Source organism: Ramularia collo-cygni, assembly GCF_900074925.1.
Source record: "Ramularia collo-cygni strain URUG2 genome assembly, contig: RCC_scaffold01, whole genome shotgun sequence".
In the NCBI taxonomy this organism is placed as follows: Eukaryota; Fungi; Ascomycota; class Dothideomycetes; order Mycosphaerellales; family Mycosphaerellaceae; genus Ramularia; species Ramularia collo-cygni.
This window is the reverse complement of record NW_019716255.1, coordinates 4,413,677-4,432,044: the sequence shown is the minus strand read 5'-3', so window position 1 is coordinate 4,432,044 and position 18,368 is coordinate 4,413,677. Positions and strand designations below refer to the sequence as shown.

General features: G+C 53.2%; 9 protein-coding genes; 5 read left to right on the top strand and 4 right to left on the bottom strand.

Annotated features, from left to right (window-relative positions):
• Positions 1 to 522: 522 nt before the first annotated feature.
• On the bottom strand, positions 523 to 2,140 carry RCC_12106 (probable MAP kinase kinase MKK2/SSP33; the record flags this gene model as incomplete). XM_023766732.1 has 4 exons in its annotated part: positions 523 to 652; positions 715 to 1,376; positions 1,430 to 1,712; positions 1,770 to 2,140. 4 exons carry the CDS (start codon positions 2,138 to 2,140, stop codon positions 523 to 525), a joined length of 1,446 nt encoding a protein of 481 aa, XP_023622500.1.
• A 1,226-nt stretch (positions 2,141 to 3,366) lies between these two features.
• Positions 3,367 to 3,624, top strand: RCC_01453 (uncharacterized protein; the record flags this gene model as incomplete). XM_023766731.1 has 2 exons in its annotated part: positions 3,367 to 3,397; positions 3,449 to 3,624. The coding sequence occupies 2 exons, from the start codon at positions 3,367 to 3,369 to the stop codon at positions 3,622 to 3,624; spliced, it is 207 nt and encodes a 68-aa protein (XP_023622499.1).
• Positions 3,625 to 3,802: 178 nt separating this feature from the next.
• On the bottom strand, positions 3,803 to 6,271 carry RCC_01452 (uncharacterized protein; the record flags this gene model as incomplete). Its single annotated transcript, XM_023766730.1, has 1 exon — positions 3,803 to 6,271. One exon carries the CDS (start codon positions 6,269 to 6,271, stop codon positions 3,803 to 3,805), a length of 2,469 nt encoding a protein of 822 aa, XP_023622498.1.
• A 2,739-nt stretch (positions 6,272 to 9,010) lies between these two features.
• Positions 9,011 to 11,107, top strand: RCC_01451 (related to pH-response transcription factor pacC/RIM101; the record flags this gene model as incomplete). XM_023766729.1 has 3 exons in its annotated part: positions 9,011 to 9,187; positions 9,250 to 9,541; positions 9,597 to 11,107. The coding sequence occupies 3 exons, from the start codon at positions 9,011 to 9,013 to the stop codon at positions 11,105 to 11,107; spliced, it is 1,980 nt and encodes a 659-aa protein (XP_023622497.1).
• Positions 11,108 to 11,798: 691 nt separating this feature from the next.
• Positions 11,799 to 12,728, top strand: RCC_01450 (probable Superoxide dismutase [Mn]; the record flags this gene model as incomplete). XM_023766728.1 has 3 exons in its annotated part: positions 11,799 to 11,887; positions 11,969 to 12,523; positions 12,620 to 12,728. 3 exons carry the CDS (start codon positions 11,799 to 11,801, stop codon positions 12,726 to 12,728), a joined length of 753 nt encoding a protein of 250 aa, XP_023622496.1.
• Positions 12,729 to 12,829: 101 nt separating this feature from the next.
• Positions 12,830 to 13,589, bottom strand: RCC_01449 (uncharacterized protein; the record flags this gene model as incomplete). XM_023766727.1 has 3 exons in its annotated part: positions 12,830 to 13,209; positions 13,257 to 13,436; positions 13,502 to 13,589. 3 exons carry the CDS (start codon positions 13,587 to 13,589, stop codon positions 12,830 to 12,832), a joined length of 648 nt encoding a protein of 215 aa, XP_023622495.1.
• Positions 13,590 to 13,783: 194 nt separating this feature from the next.
• Positions 13,784 to 14,273, top strand: RCC_01448 (related to peptidyl-prolyl cis-trans isomerase nima-interacting 4; the record flags this gene model as incomplete). XM_023766726.1 has 3 exons in its annotated part: positions 13,784 to 13,870; positions 13,923 to 14,040; positions 14,119 to 14,273. 3 exons carry the CDS (start codon positions 13,784 to 13,786, stop codon positions 14,271 to 14,273), a joined length of 360 nt encoding a protein of 119 aa, XP_023622494.1.
• Positions 14,274 to 15,128: 855 nt separating this feature from the next.
• Positions 15,129 to 15,662, top strand: RCC_01447 (uncharacterized protein; the record flags this gene model as incomplete). XM_023766725.1 has 2 exons in its annotated part: positions 15,129 to 15,389; positions 15,453 to 15,662. The coding sequence occupies 2 exons, from the start codon at positions 15,129 to 15,131 to the stop codon at positions 15,660 to 15,662; spliced, it is 471 nt and encodes a 156-aa protein (XP_023622493.1).
• Positions 15,663 to 15,860: 198 nt separating this feature from the next.
• Positions 15,861 to 17,791, bottom strand: RCC_01446 (related to deoxyribodipyrimidine photo-lyase; the record flags this gene model as incomplete). XM_023766724.1 has 3 exons in its annotated part: positions 15,861 to 16,242; positions 16,298 to 16,707; positions 16,757 to 17,791. The coding sequence occupies 3 exons, from the start codon at positions 17,789 to 17,791 to the stop codon at positions 15,861 to 15,863; spliced, it is 1,827 nt and encodes a 608-aa protein (XP_023622492.1).
• Between the last annotated feature and the right edge of the window lie 577 nt (positions 17,792 to 18,368).

Sequence of the window (18,368 nt, the reverse complement as noted above, 5' to 3'; positions counted from 1 at the left end):
ATCTGATGGTTGTGTTGTTGAGAGGAGGATGGTGGAGGATCACTTGCTGGAGGTAAGAAGGTTCTGTGGGATGGGTGAGGAAGGTGGTGCTTGGATGTTGCTGGGTAAGTACGAACATCTTGAGGAAGTGACGATATGATGTACCTGGATATTGGAGATATAGCAGCGACGCAAGAGCGATCTCGTTCAAGAAGCCATGGCTGCCCGGTTGCGGGCGTGCAGGTGGCTGTAGCCAAAAGTAACCCTTCATGTTTTTAATCCCTGCCTGGCAGTCACCAACCGGTTGACAAGGAAAAGACACGTATCTGCGGCATCGCAATGTCTGAATGGATTTTCCCTGTATCAATACGCTTCGCTCGCTTGTACATTGCCAATGTGCATCATTCGATCCGGTTCCGATTCATCGCCACGTTAAAAAATGTTGTCCCACCATCACTCATTCACATTTCCAATCCCAAAATGAGTGATGTCGAGCGAGGAAGGCCCTTCAATCATGCCAAAAAGGACAAAAATTGGCGTCCATCAATCCGTCCAGTCCCAAACAGTTTTGAGAAATCGTACCATATCGACCCGTTTGGTCTTCATCTCAACCATCCAAGGGTGTTTCGTAATATGCCAGGGAGTGGCTCGTCGGAGGGCATCTTTCTCAAGACTGTTCCCATTTCGTCAGTACATATATGTAGCAACAACGTCAATCCAGACATCAAGACTCACCAGCAATCAATGAAATACTTGAAATTATCGCTCCACGTCAGGTCGCTTTCGGGCTCGTCCTTGAGCTTGGGTATCGGTTGTCGAACAATGTATGTGAGGAGATCAATGAGGCCAGCTCGAGGTTGCATATCCGTGCCGTCGGCCGGGAAAGGGAAGCGATGCTGTGCGACCTCCAATAATGTGACACCCAGACTMCAAACGTCACTGGTAATTGTATAGCTCTGTCCAGTAATCCGCTCGGGCGCCATGTAATAGCTGGTTCCAATGAATGTATTTGCGTCACCTTTGGTACCGAACTCGCCGCTCACACCAAAGTCACAAAGCTTCACTTCTCCCTTTCGCGTCAGAAGAATATTGGACGGTTTAATGTCTCGATGGATGATCCGGTGACCGTGGAGATATGTCAGTCCATTTAGCACACCCTCTGCGACCTTTCCAAGCACCTTTTCGCCCGTTCTGCCACCGAGTTTCTTCACTTCACGGTAGACGCTGTCCAATGAGCCGCCCTCGCAAAATTCCATACTAATCCCAATCGTGCCAGCGGTATCGTCCATGAAAGCGCCATAATATTGGCAAATATGTGCGGACGCACACGACTTGTTGAACGAAAGCTCACGCACAATCTGTTTCTTGACATCCGGATTGGGATCTGTAGTGATGATCTAGCAGTGTGATTAGCATGCACCGTGTGAGTGGATACAACAGCAGAACTCACTTTCAAAGCGAATACTGTCTTGCCGCCCTTCAGCACGCATCTTGTTACTGCTCCACCGGCTCCTTCACCGAGACTCCCCAGCTCCACTATGCGGCCCTCCTTCTTTGCTGCCTTCCATCCCGAATCATCAAGATCTTCGACATCCAACGGTCGGCCCTTTTCCAAACTCAACTTCTCCAGATCCGGCAGTCCGCCCTGCATGCTGTCTCCCCGCTCCATGCCTATTGAGTGTGCCGAGCTGGAGCTATACATGGAACCTGTAGCAGAGCCGGGGTCCTTGTCGCTGCGCAACATCTCAACAAAGTTCAAAGCAGAGTAAGAGGATGTCGTGGAGACTGACCCATTCTGAGTTGTATTCCCAAAGCTATTCGTTCTACTGTGTGCAGAGTCTCCACTGCTACCCGTGCCTGCAGATAGTCCTGGTGCGGAGATTTGTAGAGGCGGCCCTCTCCGTCTGGCCTGACCCTCTTGTGGGGTGTGAGAAGTGCCCATGGGCGTTGCCAGACTCAGTTTCGGCGGTGCTTGTCGTGTGGGGATCGTGAGTGGAGGYATGTTCGAGTTGTCTGACATTGGCGGCGCAGCCGCACTGTTGACGGGCCGCTGGCTCGGTGATGACGGGATTGCCAGGCCGAGTCGCGGGACTCTACTGCCAGATTGTTGTCGTCCCGCTCCGGGAATGGGCGGGCGCAGCAGCGGCGCCGGGGAGGACATGACGACGCGATCTGCTTCGGCGGCGGCGAGGGAGGAGGAGCTGGGGTCGGCCACGGTGGGCAGAACGGTGCAGCGGCTGTCAAGAGGGCGCCGTGCTCCTCTTTGACAGCCAGCTGGCGCGTGGGAGGGAAAGTGGAGACCTGGAAGGCGGCACAGCCAGAGGTGGAGCTATTCGCTACCTACCCAAAGGTGTGGTGTGGTATTGATGGGGCCGGTGGGGTGCAGACCGGCAGGCAGATGCGGATACGATGACAATGAGCTTGTCCTGTTGGCAGCCAAGGATGAGACCGAGGATTATGGATAGATGGATGGATGCTGCTGACGGGAAGACGTGGTGTTTGCTACCCAGGCGATGGATAAGTTACGGTGGACGGCGTGGTTTCAAGGCCTGCCAATGACCTGTGCGGTGGGTTTGGGATGAAGTGGAGTGAAACGAGACGAAGCGGACGATGGATGTCAAAAGACGCGAAGGAGTCATCTACGGAGTACAACAACAACAACGACGACGACGACGACGACAACAACTCCGACCAAACACCACGCGGATTCAGGAGACACGCACTCTTCAAAGATTGGGTCTGCGGCTGCGTAGGGCTGTTGTGCATGTGCATGTGCGAGGTGCATCTCCCCGACGTCGACGGTACCGTCATGCCGCCCACGGGACGAATGTTGTCGTTGCGCTTACGAGGCTAGATTTGTTGCTCATCATTTGCAAGCGCCCAGTCAAAGTCCAGGGCTGCCGAATGGGCGTGCGCCGTTCAACGTGGACGGCATCCGCTGCGTGCCGTTTCGTCTCACATCTGCCACATGCTACGGGACATGCATCTCAAACATGGAAACCTGGCGCTGGCGCTGGCGCCACTCGATGGGCGTCCCGTCGCCCACCCGCCGCGAYGCTGTCTCGCAACTCGCGCCCATCCGACCAGGGTCATAGGGCTGGCCCGATGCCCCGCCTCAAGGCTCCAGCTCGTGGTGGAGCTGAGCTGTCATCGTCCCAACTTCCAAGGAACAAGACTGACGATATAGAATAATATACTTCCTCTTCGAAACATCAAAGGCAAGAACTTGGATTCATCTTCCTCGTGCTCGCTCCAACACTCAACACGGTGATCTTTGCTTGAAGATTCTCAGACTCCACACGATCGGTAATCGCCAGACTCTCCAGCAGCCTGTTATCCGTCGGTATCAGTCCTCCTCCAAGGATACTCCATCAAAAAGAGAGCAACATGCCGATCATTCCAGGTGACAACGATCAGGGTACACGGATCAAATAGAAGCTCCAAATGCACGAGCACTGACGTCAGCCAGCTATCAAAGCCAGCCTGCAGCAAGGCAAAGAGGCCGCCGATGCGAAGAAGCAGGATGGCAACGTCGCTTCAATCAACGATCACAAGGCCAACTTGGGTCCCCAGATGGCTGAGAACTTGGGAGAGCCTGCCAGCAAGGAAGAGCTCAAGAAGCGTGCTGAAGAGTTGAACAAGTAAACCAAGCACTGCAGTGCTTACAAACACGCATGTCCCAGCCATTCGTACACAGACAGCAAGAACATCACCAACAGAGAGAACATTCACGAGCGACTGCCTCATGTAAATCAATCAAAGTTTCATTCATTCACTACAGAAAGAGCTCACAAATTAGCCGCCCACTGCCAATACCAGTCACTCAAGCGAAGGATTTCCGCTTCCTCGCATTTTTGGTCTCGTTCAGAGCTCTTCTCTCGGCTGTGCGGGCACCTCTGGCGGCCTCACCTCGATCGATGACTACCACGCCTCCTCTAGGATCGTCTGGCTTAGCAGCCTCATACTCTCTCCGGAAGCGCGTCTGTTGCTCTTCTTCTTCCTCATCGTCATCCGAAGGGGTCGATCGTCGAGCACGCTTAGCTTTAGGCGGGCCATCAGGTGCTTTTCCGTCATCGCCTTCCTTACGCTGTAGTTCCGCGACCTCCTCATCAAGCTGCTCTTGACCTGCAACCATCTCCGCAAGCGCCTTTTGAAGCAGCGAAGAAACCTCCTGGAGGGCCTCCGCCCGTTTACCACCGGCAGTAGGACTCTTGCTAGCCTCCGCACGCGCCTTTTGAAGCAGCGAAGAAACCTCCTGGAGGGCCCCCGCCCGTTTACCACCGGCAGTAGGACTTTTGTTAGCCTCCGCCAGCTTCTGTTGGAGTTCTCTGTTTTCCGCTCTGCTCGTTAGGAGGTCGTTGTAGGTCTCTCCGAATCTGTCATTGGCTCGTTTCAGTTGTTCCGCGACCGCATCGGAATCGTCTTTGGATTTCTTGACGATTGATTCTAAGAGATCATTCCTCGCACGGAGCGTTTTAACTTCGCCATCCAAGTCATCGATTTCATACAGCAGTTCATTCTTTTCAGTCTCGAGTTCCTGCAGGTCTTTTGCACTGTCGCCGGGTCCCGCAGTTGAGCGACCTCCACTCTCCTTCCGGGACCTGGCATTAGCCTCAGCCGTCATGACATCTCCTTCTTGATTGTCAACGTCGCCGTTGTCGTCTCCGGTACCGTTGATATGAGCCTTGGCCTTACGAACGACGGCTTCAAGGTATGTGTTTCTCGCTTTAAGTTCGTGTTGGTCACCAATTCTAGCTTCCATATCCCGGAAGTTACGGAGGAGGTCATAGAGTGCATCGAGTCGATTTGCCTTGGCTTCGAACCCAGCATCACGACCGTTCCCCAGCGCCTCCGCGTTTTGCTGCTGCTCCCCTGAACCGGAGTATATTTCTTCCAGCTCTGCTCGCAACCCGGCGACTTGGCTCTGGAGTCGCGCTTCATTCTCGACCAGTTCCTGGATCATATCATTATCCATGTTCCGGGTAGTCTCAGCTTGGCCAAGGGAGCCACTTCCACGTTCTTCCGTTCCATCAACTTGAGCTTGAGCTTGAGTTGTAACATCTTCAAGCTGCTGCTGCAAAACCGCTACACGATCCTCCAGTTCCAGACGCTGCTCCTCGGCCTRATTCATCTCAATCTGCGCCACTTGCAACGCCGCAGAATTCTCCTGCTTTTGCAATTCCAATGCTGTCGTAGCTTGATTAAAGGCTTCCATGAGACGTTGGTGTCTAGCATCGGAAGCTCTGGACTCCTCGCTTGGTGACTTTCCAAGATTACTATCATATACGTAGTCATCATCCAAATCCATATCAAGGCCACCTTCTGGGATTTCCTCCTCGTCCACTCCACGCGAAACAGACTTGGACCTGGATCGAGAAGGTGATTGAGTGGTGCGTGTTCCTCCTCTCGGAGTACCTGAAGCTGTAGGTCCCGTTGTAGCAGCATTGGTACTTGGTCGCCTCGCATTCGATTCACGACGGATGTTGTCCCCATACCCTGACAGTTGTTTGAAAGGACCAGGATATGAGTCCTTGATGGCAGGAGTAGTGGCATTGCCTCTCGGACCATGGCGTGTAGGAGGGCGAGCACCACCGCCTGCTTTTTGAGGACGGATGCCGCGGACGTCAATTATTGGCTCTTCTTCAGGAACATCATCGGCTTTGTCGACTCTTGTAGGACGTCTGGGCTGGACTTTGGAAGATCTGTCTTTGGTAGCGGGAGTACTGCCTTTTGGAAGTGAATTCTCGCGAGGTCCACGAGTGGGTTCTTTACTGGGAGAGAAAAAGCCGTCTCGAATCCCGCGAGATTTTGAGGATGGAATGTATAGACGCGAAGGATCGTCCAGATCGATAGGGTCAGTGGCATTGTCGCCCACTGTGGGAAGTTGCATCGAGCGAACTTGTACGAGATTCGATGCCTGTGTAGTCGGATTAGAGGAATTCTCAACTCTGGCCGGGTGAATCAGTTCTGCTGGAGTTATGGGGTAAGAACTCATCGGCAGTGTCGCATTCAACTCGTGCTGCAACTGGGCACTTGCCATGGCGTTGTATCGATCATTACGAATCGTGTATGCAGAACTGGGAGGCGGCAGCGCAGGACTGACAAAAGCACTATATTCGGAAGTCGGATAGGGACTATCTGGGCCTATAGCGAATCCTGAGGCCCGTGAAGCAGTCGAGGTAGGTTCTTTTGAGAGTTTTCTTGGAGCCGGGCCGGTCTTCATGTTGCGGAGTCTCATGTTGATGGGCGGCTTTCTGGGTGCGCCGCGACGGGTGGTGGGTGATTTTGCCATGTTGGAAAGGGATGATTCTTTCTCTTCTTGATAATGAAACCAGACAGAATTACCAGTATTTGGTTGACAGACGAGGGAGCATCGTTATGTCTTGCACTTGGAGTCTCAAAGGAAAACAAATCTCTTTGTCACAACTTACCGGATGCGGAAGCACGGCGAATGCCAGTAAGATAATTCCTCTCTTTTTCCTTTGTGAGAAGGGGACGTGAAGCTGGGTTTCGGATGTTTGCAACTAGGATGTGCGTTGCAGAATGTTCGAATGATCGAATGATGTTCGTCTGTAGCCCATGGCTCGCCCCTGTTGCGATATGATGGTCTGAATGTCTGCTGGCCCTTCGAAGGCATGGGACGTACTAGCACCTCGAGAGCCTGCGAATATATCCTGTCCCTGTTGGTAAATCTGCCTGCTCCTCGATCGATCGTTAATGAAGGGTGAGCATAGAGTTGACGATATGTGATCGTTCTTAGGGTCAGGGTTGGGGTAAGCATAGCTCCCATTTCACCATGCAACGTCTTTCGCGCAGGTGATTCGCGAGCGAAATGGATTATACCTCGCCATTTTTTAATTTGGATGCCATAAGGAGGCCGTCATTTCCTCACACAGCGCCGTATTTGGGCATAAGATGTGATGTGCTCAAAAACGAAGAGCAGCAGCCACACGCCCAACGCATCATTTCACATTCCTGAAGCCGTCAACGGTAGATCTAGGGTTCCTGCATACCATTTCAAGGCATACAGCGTCTTCGCACAACTGGACTACACCCATATAAATGGTATGGGATTTGGATATGCCCGGGAGACAGTTATGGTGCTCAAAACTGACGGGAAGCGAGGAGRTCCGGTCGCTGTCCTCTGACGAGCTGTGATTCCGATACGGCAGCACGCAAGATCTGACCCGGCATCGAGCTTTCCGGGAGATTTCGCGAAGCCCGGCAGTGCTGGCGGTTTGATGAACGGATCTTTCCAAGTCAGTGTAGTCTCCTGACTCCTGACGCATCGTAGTAGAATGACTAGTGAACAGATCAATGTTCTTCCCATGGCACAGTTGTATTGGCTAGGAACACGCCAAGCCATAGCTCTAGACGTTATGTTCTACTCCGATGCGTCAAGACGCTGCGAACACTGAAAGTCCGGGTTGTAGCAGATCAGTCAGCCTGAGACTTGCTACAGGTGAATGCAACCTGTTGTTGGGAGCTACTCAATCAGGAACTATCTTCGAGGTGATCGGGTCTGTATTATTATTTTCATCATGTTAGCAAGCATACATTGGCCCTGCTTCTGCTTGACGCTTGGCATGCCATGCCCGGTCGTACGTCCAGAAATCCAGCCAAGACCTTGTGACGGTGGTGACCTCGTACGTATGTGCGAGTGTCTCGGCGCGGCGTCCCCAAGTAGCACAAGCACGCCATATCCCTCCGCAAAGCGATATGCCGAGAATCTCCTATACATTGACAATCTCCGCCAGCCTGCATTGATTGCAAAGCGCGGCGTTCATCCGTAGGAGCCGATGTCCACGCAACTGGGCTTGGTCATGCTGACAGCCTGGGGCCGCCGTTCCGCTCTCACATTCCTGCTCGTGACGCTAACCGCTGGACAATTCCACTCCGCGGGAGCTTCGCAGGTGGTAAAAGCCAAGGTGGCTCAGAAGAGTGCACATGTGCAAGGCAACCATAACGCCCACGTGCTGGGCTTTGCACTCAATCTGTCGTTACTACGCTGCGCCGAGACTTGCCCATAGGAAATTGGGGCAAGGATGTGCTGGGCTGACGCGCGTTTCGTCTATTCCAAGCGATCTCGTGCCCAGCCTCAACTTGGCAAGGTCCAAGGCCAAGAGCACAGAGATGGGGTACGAAGCAGGCGAGACCGCCAAGTGCGCTGGTTCCGAGGGATGGTGCAAGGTGGCGTATCGGCTAGGGCAGACTGTTGTGCCATATTTTCTTGGCTCGCAGGGTCCGTGCTGACGTCGAGCCTTGCTTTTGAGGGCTTTGTCTGCTTCGTTTGCCGTCCGAGGGCAGCCTGAGAGCGTTTGAGAGGTTCAAGTTTGTCTTCAAATTCCGTCAAATTACAAGCAGGAAGGAACGAGCGGTTTGGGGAAAGAGCGAAGTTGATGAGCGCGAATGAATGTCATGAGAAGCGGGAACGCCCGGTCGTCAGAAGCGATCTGCTTGTTCAATTATTGTGCCCACGTTCACTCTCCCACTCTCCTGTGTGGGCATTAAAGGAAAGACTCTCCTTCGCATACGGAGGATAGCGCACTCGATACGTCTCGTTCTCCGCTTGCAGGTGGGCGGCGCTGCAATGTTATCTCCTCACCGCGATGATCCAAGTGGAAGGTCAACGAGGCCAAGCCGCTATAAACGACGCCAAGCAGCATGGAGCGGAACAGCGAGTAGCAGTGCCTTTTCCCTTTCCTGCCCGGCCCTTGCGACATAAGAGTGTTTCCCCCGCTCTAACAGCTCTGCCAAGTTTTTGGCTCTTTTGCTCTTGTCGCCTACCCCCATTGTCCTCTCACACCTCTACTGCTGAGGACCTTTTGGACGTTTTTGATTAAGAATATCTGTACCGACAGACGGATTCCGTACCTCCTGCGTCAAATTTTACATCGAACCTTCCAATTCGGCAACTCCGGTTGTCTCGCGCGCTTTTTGTTGACGGCTTACGCTTGATCTACCATCACTACGAACAATCCGCCAAGACAGCCCTTTCAATCCGCTGCCAAGCACCCATCTTCTTCTTCGAATGGAGGGAGTTCAGACAGTCGCACAGGCCGTGCAGGCAGCGACGCAACAAGCAGCTCAGGCCGCCGCGTCGCCGCCCGTTCAGGCACCTCAGACGACGTCCACCTCGACCATCGACAACCTGACCTGCCAGTGGCAAGGCTGCGGCGAACGATGCGAGAACCCCGAAGCGCTTTATGTGAGTAACGACGCCCGCGCATATATCCTTCAAATGGTACCGTTCTGACAGTATTGCTGCAGGACCACGTGTGCGAACGCCATGTTGGGCGTAAGAGCACCAACAACCTCAACCTCACATGCCAATGGGGTGCATGTCGCACAACCACCGTCAAGCGCGATCACATCACCTCCCACATTCGCGTCCACGTCCCGCTCAAGCCGCATAAGTGTGACTTCTGCGGCAAGGCTTTCAAGCGGCCTCAGGATCTCAAGAAGCATGTCAAGACACACGCGGACGACAGCGTATTGATGAACTCGCCACATCAAGGACAGAATGGTCGCGCTTCGAGCATTGGACAACAGAACGGCAAGCGTAAGCCTCTTCAATTTACGGCCAAAGTATGCACCTCGCTAATACAATCAACCAGCCTCCTACTATGGCGGTGCACAAGATAATGGCATGAACAACCCATATCCATACCAAGCTGGCATGGTCAATGGTGCCAATGGAGGCTTTCACCCGCAGCCTGCGGGCAACGGCCAGTACGCTGGCTACGGATCGGTCAGCTACCCGAACAACTCCGCAATGGCAGACATACAAAGCATGGACACCCGTCGACGCGCCATCGAGGCGCTTAATGACTTTCTTGGCGACATCAAGCGACGCGCCATCGACCCCAGCAGCTATTACGACGTTGGTCACAGACTCCAAGGCAACGCCCTCCCTCTTCCCGTCCAGTCCGGCGCCGGCTACAATACCGGATACAACAACAGCGGCTACACTGGAGGGGGAGGAGGCAATTTCRCTGCTGCCTCGCTGCTCGAATCCTTCAACCACGGAGGCAGCATGGGAGGCGGAGGTGGAGGCCAAGGCGGCGTTGCCACCCAAGGTTACTCGCTCCCCCTCCCCAACGCGCGTACCAAGAACGACCTTCAGGACATCGACCGCTTCCTCGAGCAGCTCCAGGCCACCGTCTACGAAACCAGCAAGGGCTACGAGAGTGGCAGCCACGCAGCTGCTGCAGGCATTCAGCAGCCCGGGTTGCACACCCATTTCGCCGGCGAGTTCGGAATAGGCCACGGCGGTCAGTACCGTTCAAGTCACAGCCCACCCAATTTCCAGAACCACCTCAGCAGCGGTGGTATGGGCATTGGCGCCTTGAGCACTGGCTCGAGCATGCACAACGCCACATCCTCTGCCTCTGCGCTTGACACCCCAGCGCTCACCCCATCTTCCGTATCGTCGTATACAAGCGCAGGCCACTCACCCATGAGCAGCCACAGCAGGGCCAGTTTTGGTAGCGGCAGTGGACACAACATGTACCCCAGTCTGCCTGCTGTTACGGGCATGTCTGACATTGGCTCCAACTACCCAACCACCACTTCTGCGCCGGCTTCTGGTCTTACTTCGGGCTTCGACTTGGAGGGTCGCCGCTACAGTGGCGGCCGACTCCAGCGACAGGCACCTCAGCAAGACACCGAGATGGCTGAAGCAGAAGATGACGGCAGCCGTACGCCGAAGCAGTCCGATGCTCAGCGTCCCAAGAGCAAGGGTAACAGTAGTATTGACCCAGCTCTTCGTGGCGAAGACGGTGGCTCCGATTCTGCGTCTACCCCAGCCGCGACGTCTGAAGTTGACGACAAGCGGCAAGAAGAATGGGTTGAGAACATCCGCTTGATCGAGGCTCTCCGGAAATGGGTTGGTGAGCGACTCAAGGTTGGTGATTACGACAGTCAAGATGTCGAAGGCGAAGGTCAGGCCCATGAGGGGGCCAGCGCAAATGTCGACATGGACACCGACATGAGGGCCAACGAGACTGCCAAGATGGTTGCCGAGAAGCTCCGCGGTGCCCTCAACGAGGCAAACAAGCAAGAGGCTGCTGCCGCCGCTGCTTCTGCAGGTGGCGAAGTCCAGTACCCAAGCTTATCGTCTGCTTGAGTGGTGTCGACTTTCGAATCATGACTTGATGGGGCGTTTATGGTGTTTTGAAAAGCGAGCGAGGAGCTCTGCGATGGTGGGATGATGACGGCCTTCATCATGTTTTGTTACAGTGCAGCCGTGTGCGCAAAGGTGTTTGTTCAGTGATGCTTGTGCCGGACTAGAATTCTTCAGATGACATTGATTACATTTTCAACTCCTTCCCATGGCATATTCCAAGTGAGATCGATGTACCACTTTCTCAACGAGACTTGGCTCTTGATGCCATGTCTGCAGCGAGATCCTTGATAGATTGGAAGCTTTGGCAAGCTTCATCAACCCGACCCTGTCCCTTCGGGCCGCTCATTAATATGACCCGACGCTGTCGTGACAACATCGAATCTGCCATGCTGACATTTGATCAAGTTTTCGTTCCACTTCTGTCTTCTGGGCCTCTCCCATGACCTATTAGCCTCTCTTTTATCTTTCATTTATCTCCCGGGACGTCCAGCTTCAGTGATCAATCTCATCCCACTTCTGGAACACCTCTGAGAACACAGCAGCGAGATCAAAACTCCCCGAAACAGCTCGAAGTTCATGCCATTGGAGATACTGCCTAGCTAGAAGCTCCCCGGACACTTATCGGAAACTCGCTCATATCCCCTCAGCCTGACGTCTTTCACCTTGATGGTCCACCCCGCTTATTCTCACAATGCAACTCTCCAACTTCACATTCACTCTAGGCATACTGTCAGATTGGATGAATACCGCACAGTCACGACTTGAGTCTATTCAGCACAGGTGAGTAACCTACCTGCTAGTGTGTCGTGGCACGTGGTCTGAGAACCATGCATTGGCTGACATCTACCTGCGTGGCTGTAGTTTAGCTGCTTCTACTTCTTCCAACCAAAACACCACCGCCATGGCTTTCTCTCTTCCTCAGCTCGGCTACAGCTATGATGCTCTCGAGCCATACTTTGACAAGGAGACGATGGAGATCCATCACTCCAAACATCACCAGACCTATGTCAACAACCTCAACAACCTCTTGAAGGACCACGAGCTGTCGTCGTTGTCTGTGGATGACATTGTCACCAAACTAGACCAAGTCCCAGCTGAGAAGAAGACTGGCGTTCGCAACAACTCCGGAGGACACTCCAACCACTCTTTCTWCTGGAAGAACTTGAAGACCGGCACCAAGCTGGACGGCGAATTGGAAGAAGCCATTAAGAAGGACTTTGGCTCGATTGATGAATTCAAGGCTGCTTTCGAGAAGGCTGCCACCACTGTCTTTGGTTCCGGTTGGGCTTGGCTTGTTGACCAGTCTGGCACTCTCAAGATCGTCACTACTGCCAACCAGGACAGCCCGTTGATGGGTGAGAGCGTTGCGGGCGCCAAGGGATTCCCGATCATTGCCCTTGATGTGTGGGAGCATGCGTAAGTCAGACCTTAGCATGGTGGTCATTGGACTTTTCATGAAGCCTTTGATTGCTGATTTCCAACACGAAACGCTGACCTTTTTTTTCTTGGTAGATACTACCTCAAGTACCAGAACAAGCGCCCMGATTACATCAAGGCATTCTGGTCGGTCGTCAACTGGGACTTTGCGAAGCAGCGCTTCGCAGAGAGATCAGGAAAATAGTCTGGACCTTAGGATGTAAGAGCAGTGTGATCTCTTCGGATGGCGGCCAGTGATTGATTGGAGCTTGTCTAGAAGCAGATAGCATCCATGATGATATGCAATCACGCTCGTTTCCCAAAGAGCTTGTTGCCAATAGCGGAGACCTTTTTGACGTCTCTGTAGGTGAGACTGATTCGTGACGTGCGTTGGTTCTTGCCTTGTTGCTGTTCAAAGGTCGATGCATCTYCCAACAATTCCCAGTTGGCGACATTGTTGGCGTTCAGATTGTGATCTTCTGTCACATCTGCAATGCCATGGAGGGTATTGATGTAAGCAGACTCCGTTGTAACAAGTAGAGAGTTGGGCTCCTGCAATATACGCCAATGTCGAGGCTTCCTGTTCGGATCGCCAGCATCGCACTCGGTTTCCTTTTCAGTGACATCCAGGACGACAGACCCGCCCAAACTGACGGTTGCTACTGCTGGAAAGTACGCCGCACCGTCTGAAGAACAGTTAGCGTTGACATCTGGTCTGTTGACTCCCACTTACCTTCATGCGGCATGATCCCTTGACCGGGCAGATATTCGTTGACGAGACAGTGGTTGATTCCATGAGGAGCCGATGCAAACATGCCAAGTTTCTCGATCCGAGCCACCACTGGCTTGGAGAGCCAGTCAGGTAGTGGAGATGCCAGCAGAGTATTCGATGCCGTCAGTCTTGAGGGAATGGCTTGCAGACGACGGTTAGTTAATGTGACCCATCTGTTTCGTGGAATCTATACCAGGTCAGTTTACTTTGATGAATGCTGGGTTGAATAACTTCGACCTTGTCCTGAATGGCTGTCGCCTCCTCATCAGATATGAATTTGGGAATGTAGAACATCGAGGGCGGAACGCCAGGAATCCTCGCCGAGTCCATCATGCGCGAATGATGTTTTGACAAGGGTGATGGCAATGTATTGTTACACGAGCGCTGGATTGGGAAGAAAAGTCGAGGTTACTAATCGCCAGTCGGCTTTCGAAGCGCGTAACACYTCCTTCCCATCTCCTACAAACACCTTCCACCACGTTCAAATCATGGCACCAAAAGGCAAGGGAGCCGATAAAGGCAAAGCCAAGGATGCTGGAGGTGCTGGTAAAGTGAAGGCCGCACAAACCATCAACGTTAGAACACTGTTCCAACCCTCGAGACTTCCACGTCTGACATGGGAGGTAGGTTCGACACATTCTCTGCGAAAAGCACGCAAAGAAAGAATTGGCAGTGGCAAAACTCAATGAAGGGGTCGCGTTTGATGCTGTAGCGAGAGAGTTCAGTGAAGACAAGGCTCGCACAGGTAAGAGYAAGACTCGGCTACCGTTATGAGCGACCGGCCCTTTAACACATGCGAGGCGTATGAACTGACAGAGTGTAGGCGGAGCTCTCGGTTGGAAGACCAGAGGAGATGTTCTCCCAGAGTTTGCGGAGGCGGCCTTTGAGCTGGCGCAGTCGACCACTGCGAAGCCAGTCTGGGGAGAGTGCAAGACTTCTGAGGGGTATCATGTCATGATGGTAGAAGGCAGGAAATAGCCCCGAAGATGCTGGCTCATCTCATGCTCTTTACAAAAGGGCATGATGATGCTGGCTCAACACCCGTTATTCTCCAGACGCGAACAGCCGGTGAAAGCTCCAACATCGTCACGACCGCATCTCATCCATATACAGGGAGACTAGCAGCTCTTGCACCGAATACAGCTCCACTCGACATGAACACAGTCGAGCAGAGCAACAGATCAACTTTCAATCGTCCGTCTGATCGCTGAGACTCGCTTTCCAAGCATTTCTTCCTCCATCAGACGTTTCCAACACATGTCAAACATGGTAGCACCGACCTCTAGGCTCTTCCCCCCGAGCAGGTAACCATGTTTCGTCTCATTGCCGGCGCCATCGATTCGACCTTGACAGTTCGGCAGCGGATGATGAACCTACATTCCCTGCACCGAAGCTTAACAAGCTCCCCGGTACCTGTACCCTGCTTTTTACATTGCCCACAGCACGTGCAGGAAAGCGATACCCACCTGTGCAGCCATCGCTTTGCAGGCGAATTGTTGTGTGTGATCAGAAAGCAGAGCGAAGTCGTTAGGCCGACTGTACGCGCCAGAATAGCGCGCGGCAAAAGTCGCAAAGACGGAGATCGAGGCGGATTCGGTGACACCTCTTGAAGCTGTGTCTGTAACTTCTGGCCGGGAGTGTGCTTGGAACACCGAACCGTCTGTGCTACCTCGCCAGGCACAATGGGATCCAAGTCAGTCCCAGATACCCAATGCTAATATAATCAATCTTACCACCCTCGCCGCGCCGCCGTCGTCGTCCAAAATTAATCCGCCCGGCGATGATGCAACCCGCGAGACATAAGTAGACTGACATGGCGCTGGCCGCCGACCGATGCCTTCATCTTCCTCTCAGCCTCGCTCTCCGCCGCAGACAGCGACACCCTCTTCCATCGCCGACAATCGCCTGGGCCTCTCGGCGCAAGATGTCGCGACTCTGCGCCAACACCAACAGCTCGCTCATGCCCAGTCACGAAGTCCCGCCGGCTCGCAAGCCAGCAGTCAGGGCAGGCTACTACTAGATCCGGGAAGCCTCCAGCTATTGTCGAGACACTTTGATCGTGTCATGCAAGCCATTTCTCAGCGACTGGAACAGGTGTGTTGATATGGGTGGGTCATCTTGGGGGAAAGGTAGTGGCTGACTGACAGGTTTGCCCAGCTGAATCAAGCGACCGAGATAGCGACCCAAGCGCAATACGATCGATCGGGAAATGCCATACAAATGGCGGACAACGAGATTGCTCGCTTTCGAGCCATCTTGCAAAATATTGACGAACTCGAATTGGAGTTTGATAAGATTAAGAGGATACGTGAGATTGTACGCAGCTTTCGAGCACGTGTAGAGCAGCTCGAACGTCGCATGGGCTAGTCAAAGATGTGATATGAGCAGGTGTTTGGCGTAAGATTTAGATTCGGAAGCCTCACGGCGACACATGGTAACCTAGCATTGGAGGGAGGAATCTGTTGGACGGAGGCGACTTTGTAACTTCGGTAATTAATTATGTTCACATGGCAACCTCTCCTTTCTGTCTGCTTTAAGATGGTTCTCTCCCAATTGACATCACAATCACGACCCGCGACCTCCACCACCCCGACCCCGTCCTCGTCCCCGATAGCCTCCACCTCCGCCTCCGCCTCCTCCACCACGCGGTCTGCCGCCGCCCCGACGATTGACCGAGAAGTCGATCTTGACGAGCGGCTTCTCCACCCAGTCAACACCCTGCAACCCAATCCTCTGCTTTTCCTCGGCAGGAATCTTCCATCCCTGGAAGACTCCCTGCAGTCCTTCCGGATTGGCATTGTTCTCTCCTCCAATGTTCACTTTCCGAAGCTCGGGCACCCATGTTCGTACATATGCGCCATTCTGGTCGTAGTCATACGCCTGTTTGACGGGATTGAACACTCTTGCGTCTCCTCTGGGATCATTGCCCACACCGGATACATATTGCCTGAATGAGAAGGTGATTAGCCGGTGACGTTCAACGGAAGAGCTACAAGTCTTACCAGTTACCCCAATTGCTTGAAACGTCATGGTCCACTAGGTTCATCTCATACCACTCTGCACCTACTCTCCAATCGATCCAGAGACGCTTGGCTAGGTACGATGCCACATTCTGGCGGGCACGATTCGAAGTCCAACCGGTAAGCCAAAGCTCCCGCTGGGAGGCATCGATCAGACCAGTGCCGGTATGTCCTGTGAGGAAACGTTCGAGAGCAATCCGAGTATCGTTGTCGTTCACCCCGTTCTTGTTCTTCTTGTTGGTAGATGTCGTATATGGCGAGCTCTTCCAACTATTCTTTGCATTCTGATCTTGTCGATAGCCATCAAGCATGAAGAGACGGGACCCGAACTTCTTCGTGCAAAGCCGCATGTAATCTCTCCAGAGAAGTTCAAATCGGACAGAAGAGGTACCCTGCTGACGTTAGCAATGCTTAGCGTAGCTAAAGCGGAAGTGTGAGTACCTTGTTTTCGCCCTTGCCATACCCTTCAGCTTTGCTGCCCAGATCTCCGACACCGTCCTCGAAATCCACCAGCTTCCAATGGACTTGTCGAGCACTAAGACAGCCCAGAGATAACCATGCCGAAAGCTTTGTACTGAAGTCAAGCCCAAGAAGCCCGTTGCGAGTGTCCTTGTAAGATGTCATGGACCCTGAATCGATCAAATGCGAGACTCGATCATGGCCAGCCTTGGATCCTCCCTTGAACGGGTGAGCAGACTTTGCACCTTCAGGGAGGGTGGGGAGGTTGGCAAGCTTCTCTCCACTGTCCAAAGGCTTGTGAAGCGCTGAGACGAGATTTTCTAGAGAATCGGGTATCGAGAAAGGACCTGCTTGCTCGGGGACGAAACCTGGAAGAGGTGGCAAGGTCTTTGGTGATGGGAGCTCCTTTCGCGGTGCTGAGCGCAATGGTTCAACCTGCTTCCGATAAGTGGTGAACACATCGGAAAGCTCCTTGAAGTTCTTGAATGGCAGATCCCGGTCATCCACGAAGTACTTCTCGTCATCCCATAACTTGAACTCGATGTTCTCTCCTTTCGCCAACTTCCTTACATCCTCCTCCTCTACCTTCTCTTCCCATCCTWCCTCACTTGTCATCCATACGCCATGAACTTCAGCCTCTTTGTTCTCACGATATCCCTGAAGTATCGATTGAACCACATCCTTGACATTTCCAGCTCGAATGACAATTCCTGAAGAGAGCTTCTCGAGATCGGTCTTCACATCCCACAAGCTCTCCGCGGTGAACTTTGCCCGCAGCTTTCCACATCGCCAGAACCCAGCTACCGAACTTCTTGCTTCCGGGTAGGGAGACTTCTGGTTCGATCCCGTTGGAATAAGACCCGAGACCTCGATTTGATTCGCCGAAAGGATATAGACCGGAAGAAGGTGTGTGAACGGCTTCTGTGATTGAGAGTTCAACTTTGATACTTGGTGTAGGATTGGGTTGTCAGCAACTCTAAGGTCCCGCCGTAGAAGGTATACTAGGATCCGTTGCATCGTGTATATTTTGGTGGAAGGGAAGTATGGTTTAATCCCACAGGATGCGACGTATCTGCTCTCTGCAACGTGATGTGTACTCTTTATACTTTTTCACCTCCCAGGACAAGGCAACAGTACCACTTGGCACTCCCAACCCGATGCCTCCTATTCCAAAAATTGATCCCGAGCGGCTTCACAGGTTTAGATCGTCAAGCTGAAAGTGGGTCGAGATTGGCTATGGATCGCTGAACCTCCAACGGATAAGGGACCACAGCCAGCGGGTAGGATGCAGCGTTGCAGAGGCCGAGCGGCGGGTGCAGAATGGTCCAGAAACGCTGATCCATGTTTATAAGGGCAGGAATCAGACGAGTGAGGGTCATAGGCAAGAAGCTTGCTCAAGGACACTTGACCCAAACGAGGGCCCGCTTCAAGACGGTACCATACGCCACAACCATGGCACCGCGATCGGTACCTGCAGATAGGTCGCCAGAAAACCCGATCCATCACAAGAAGCTTCGCTCGGTGGTGCAACATGGACGGGAAGGTGATCGGAGCAGGGCTGTCGGTGCAACCAAGGACATGGTGGCTTCCAGCT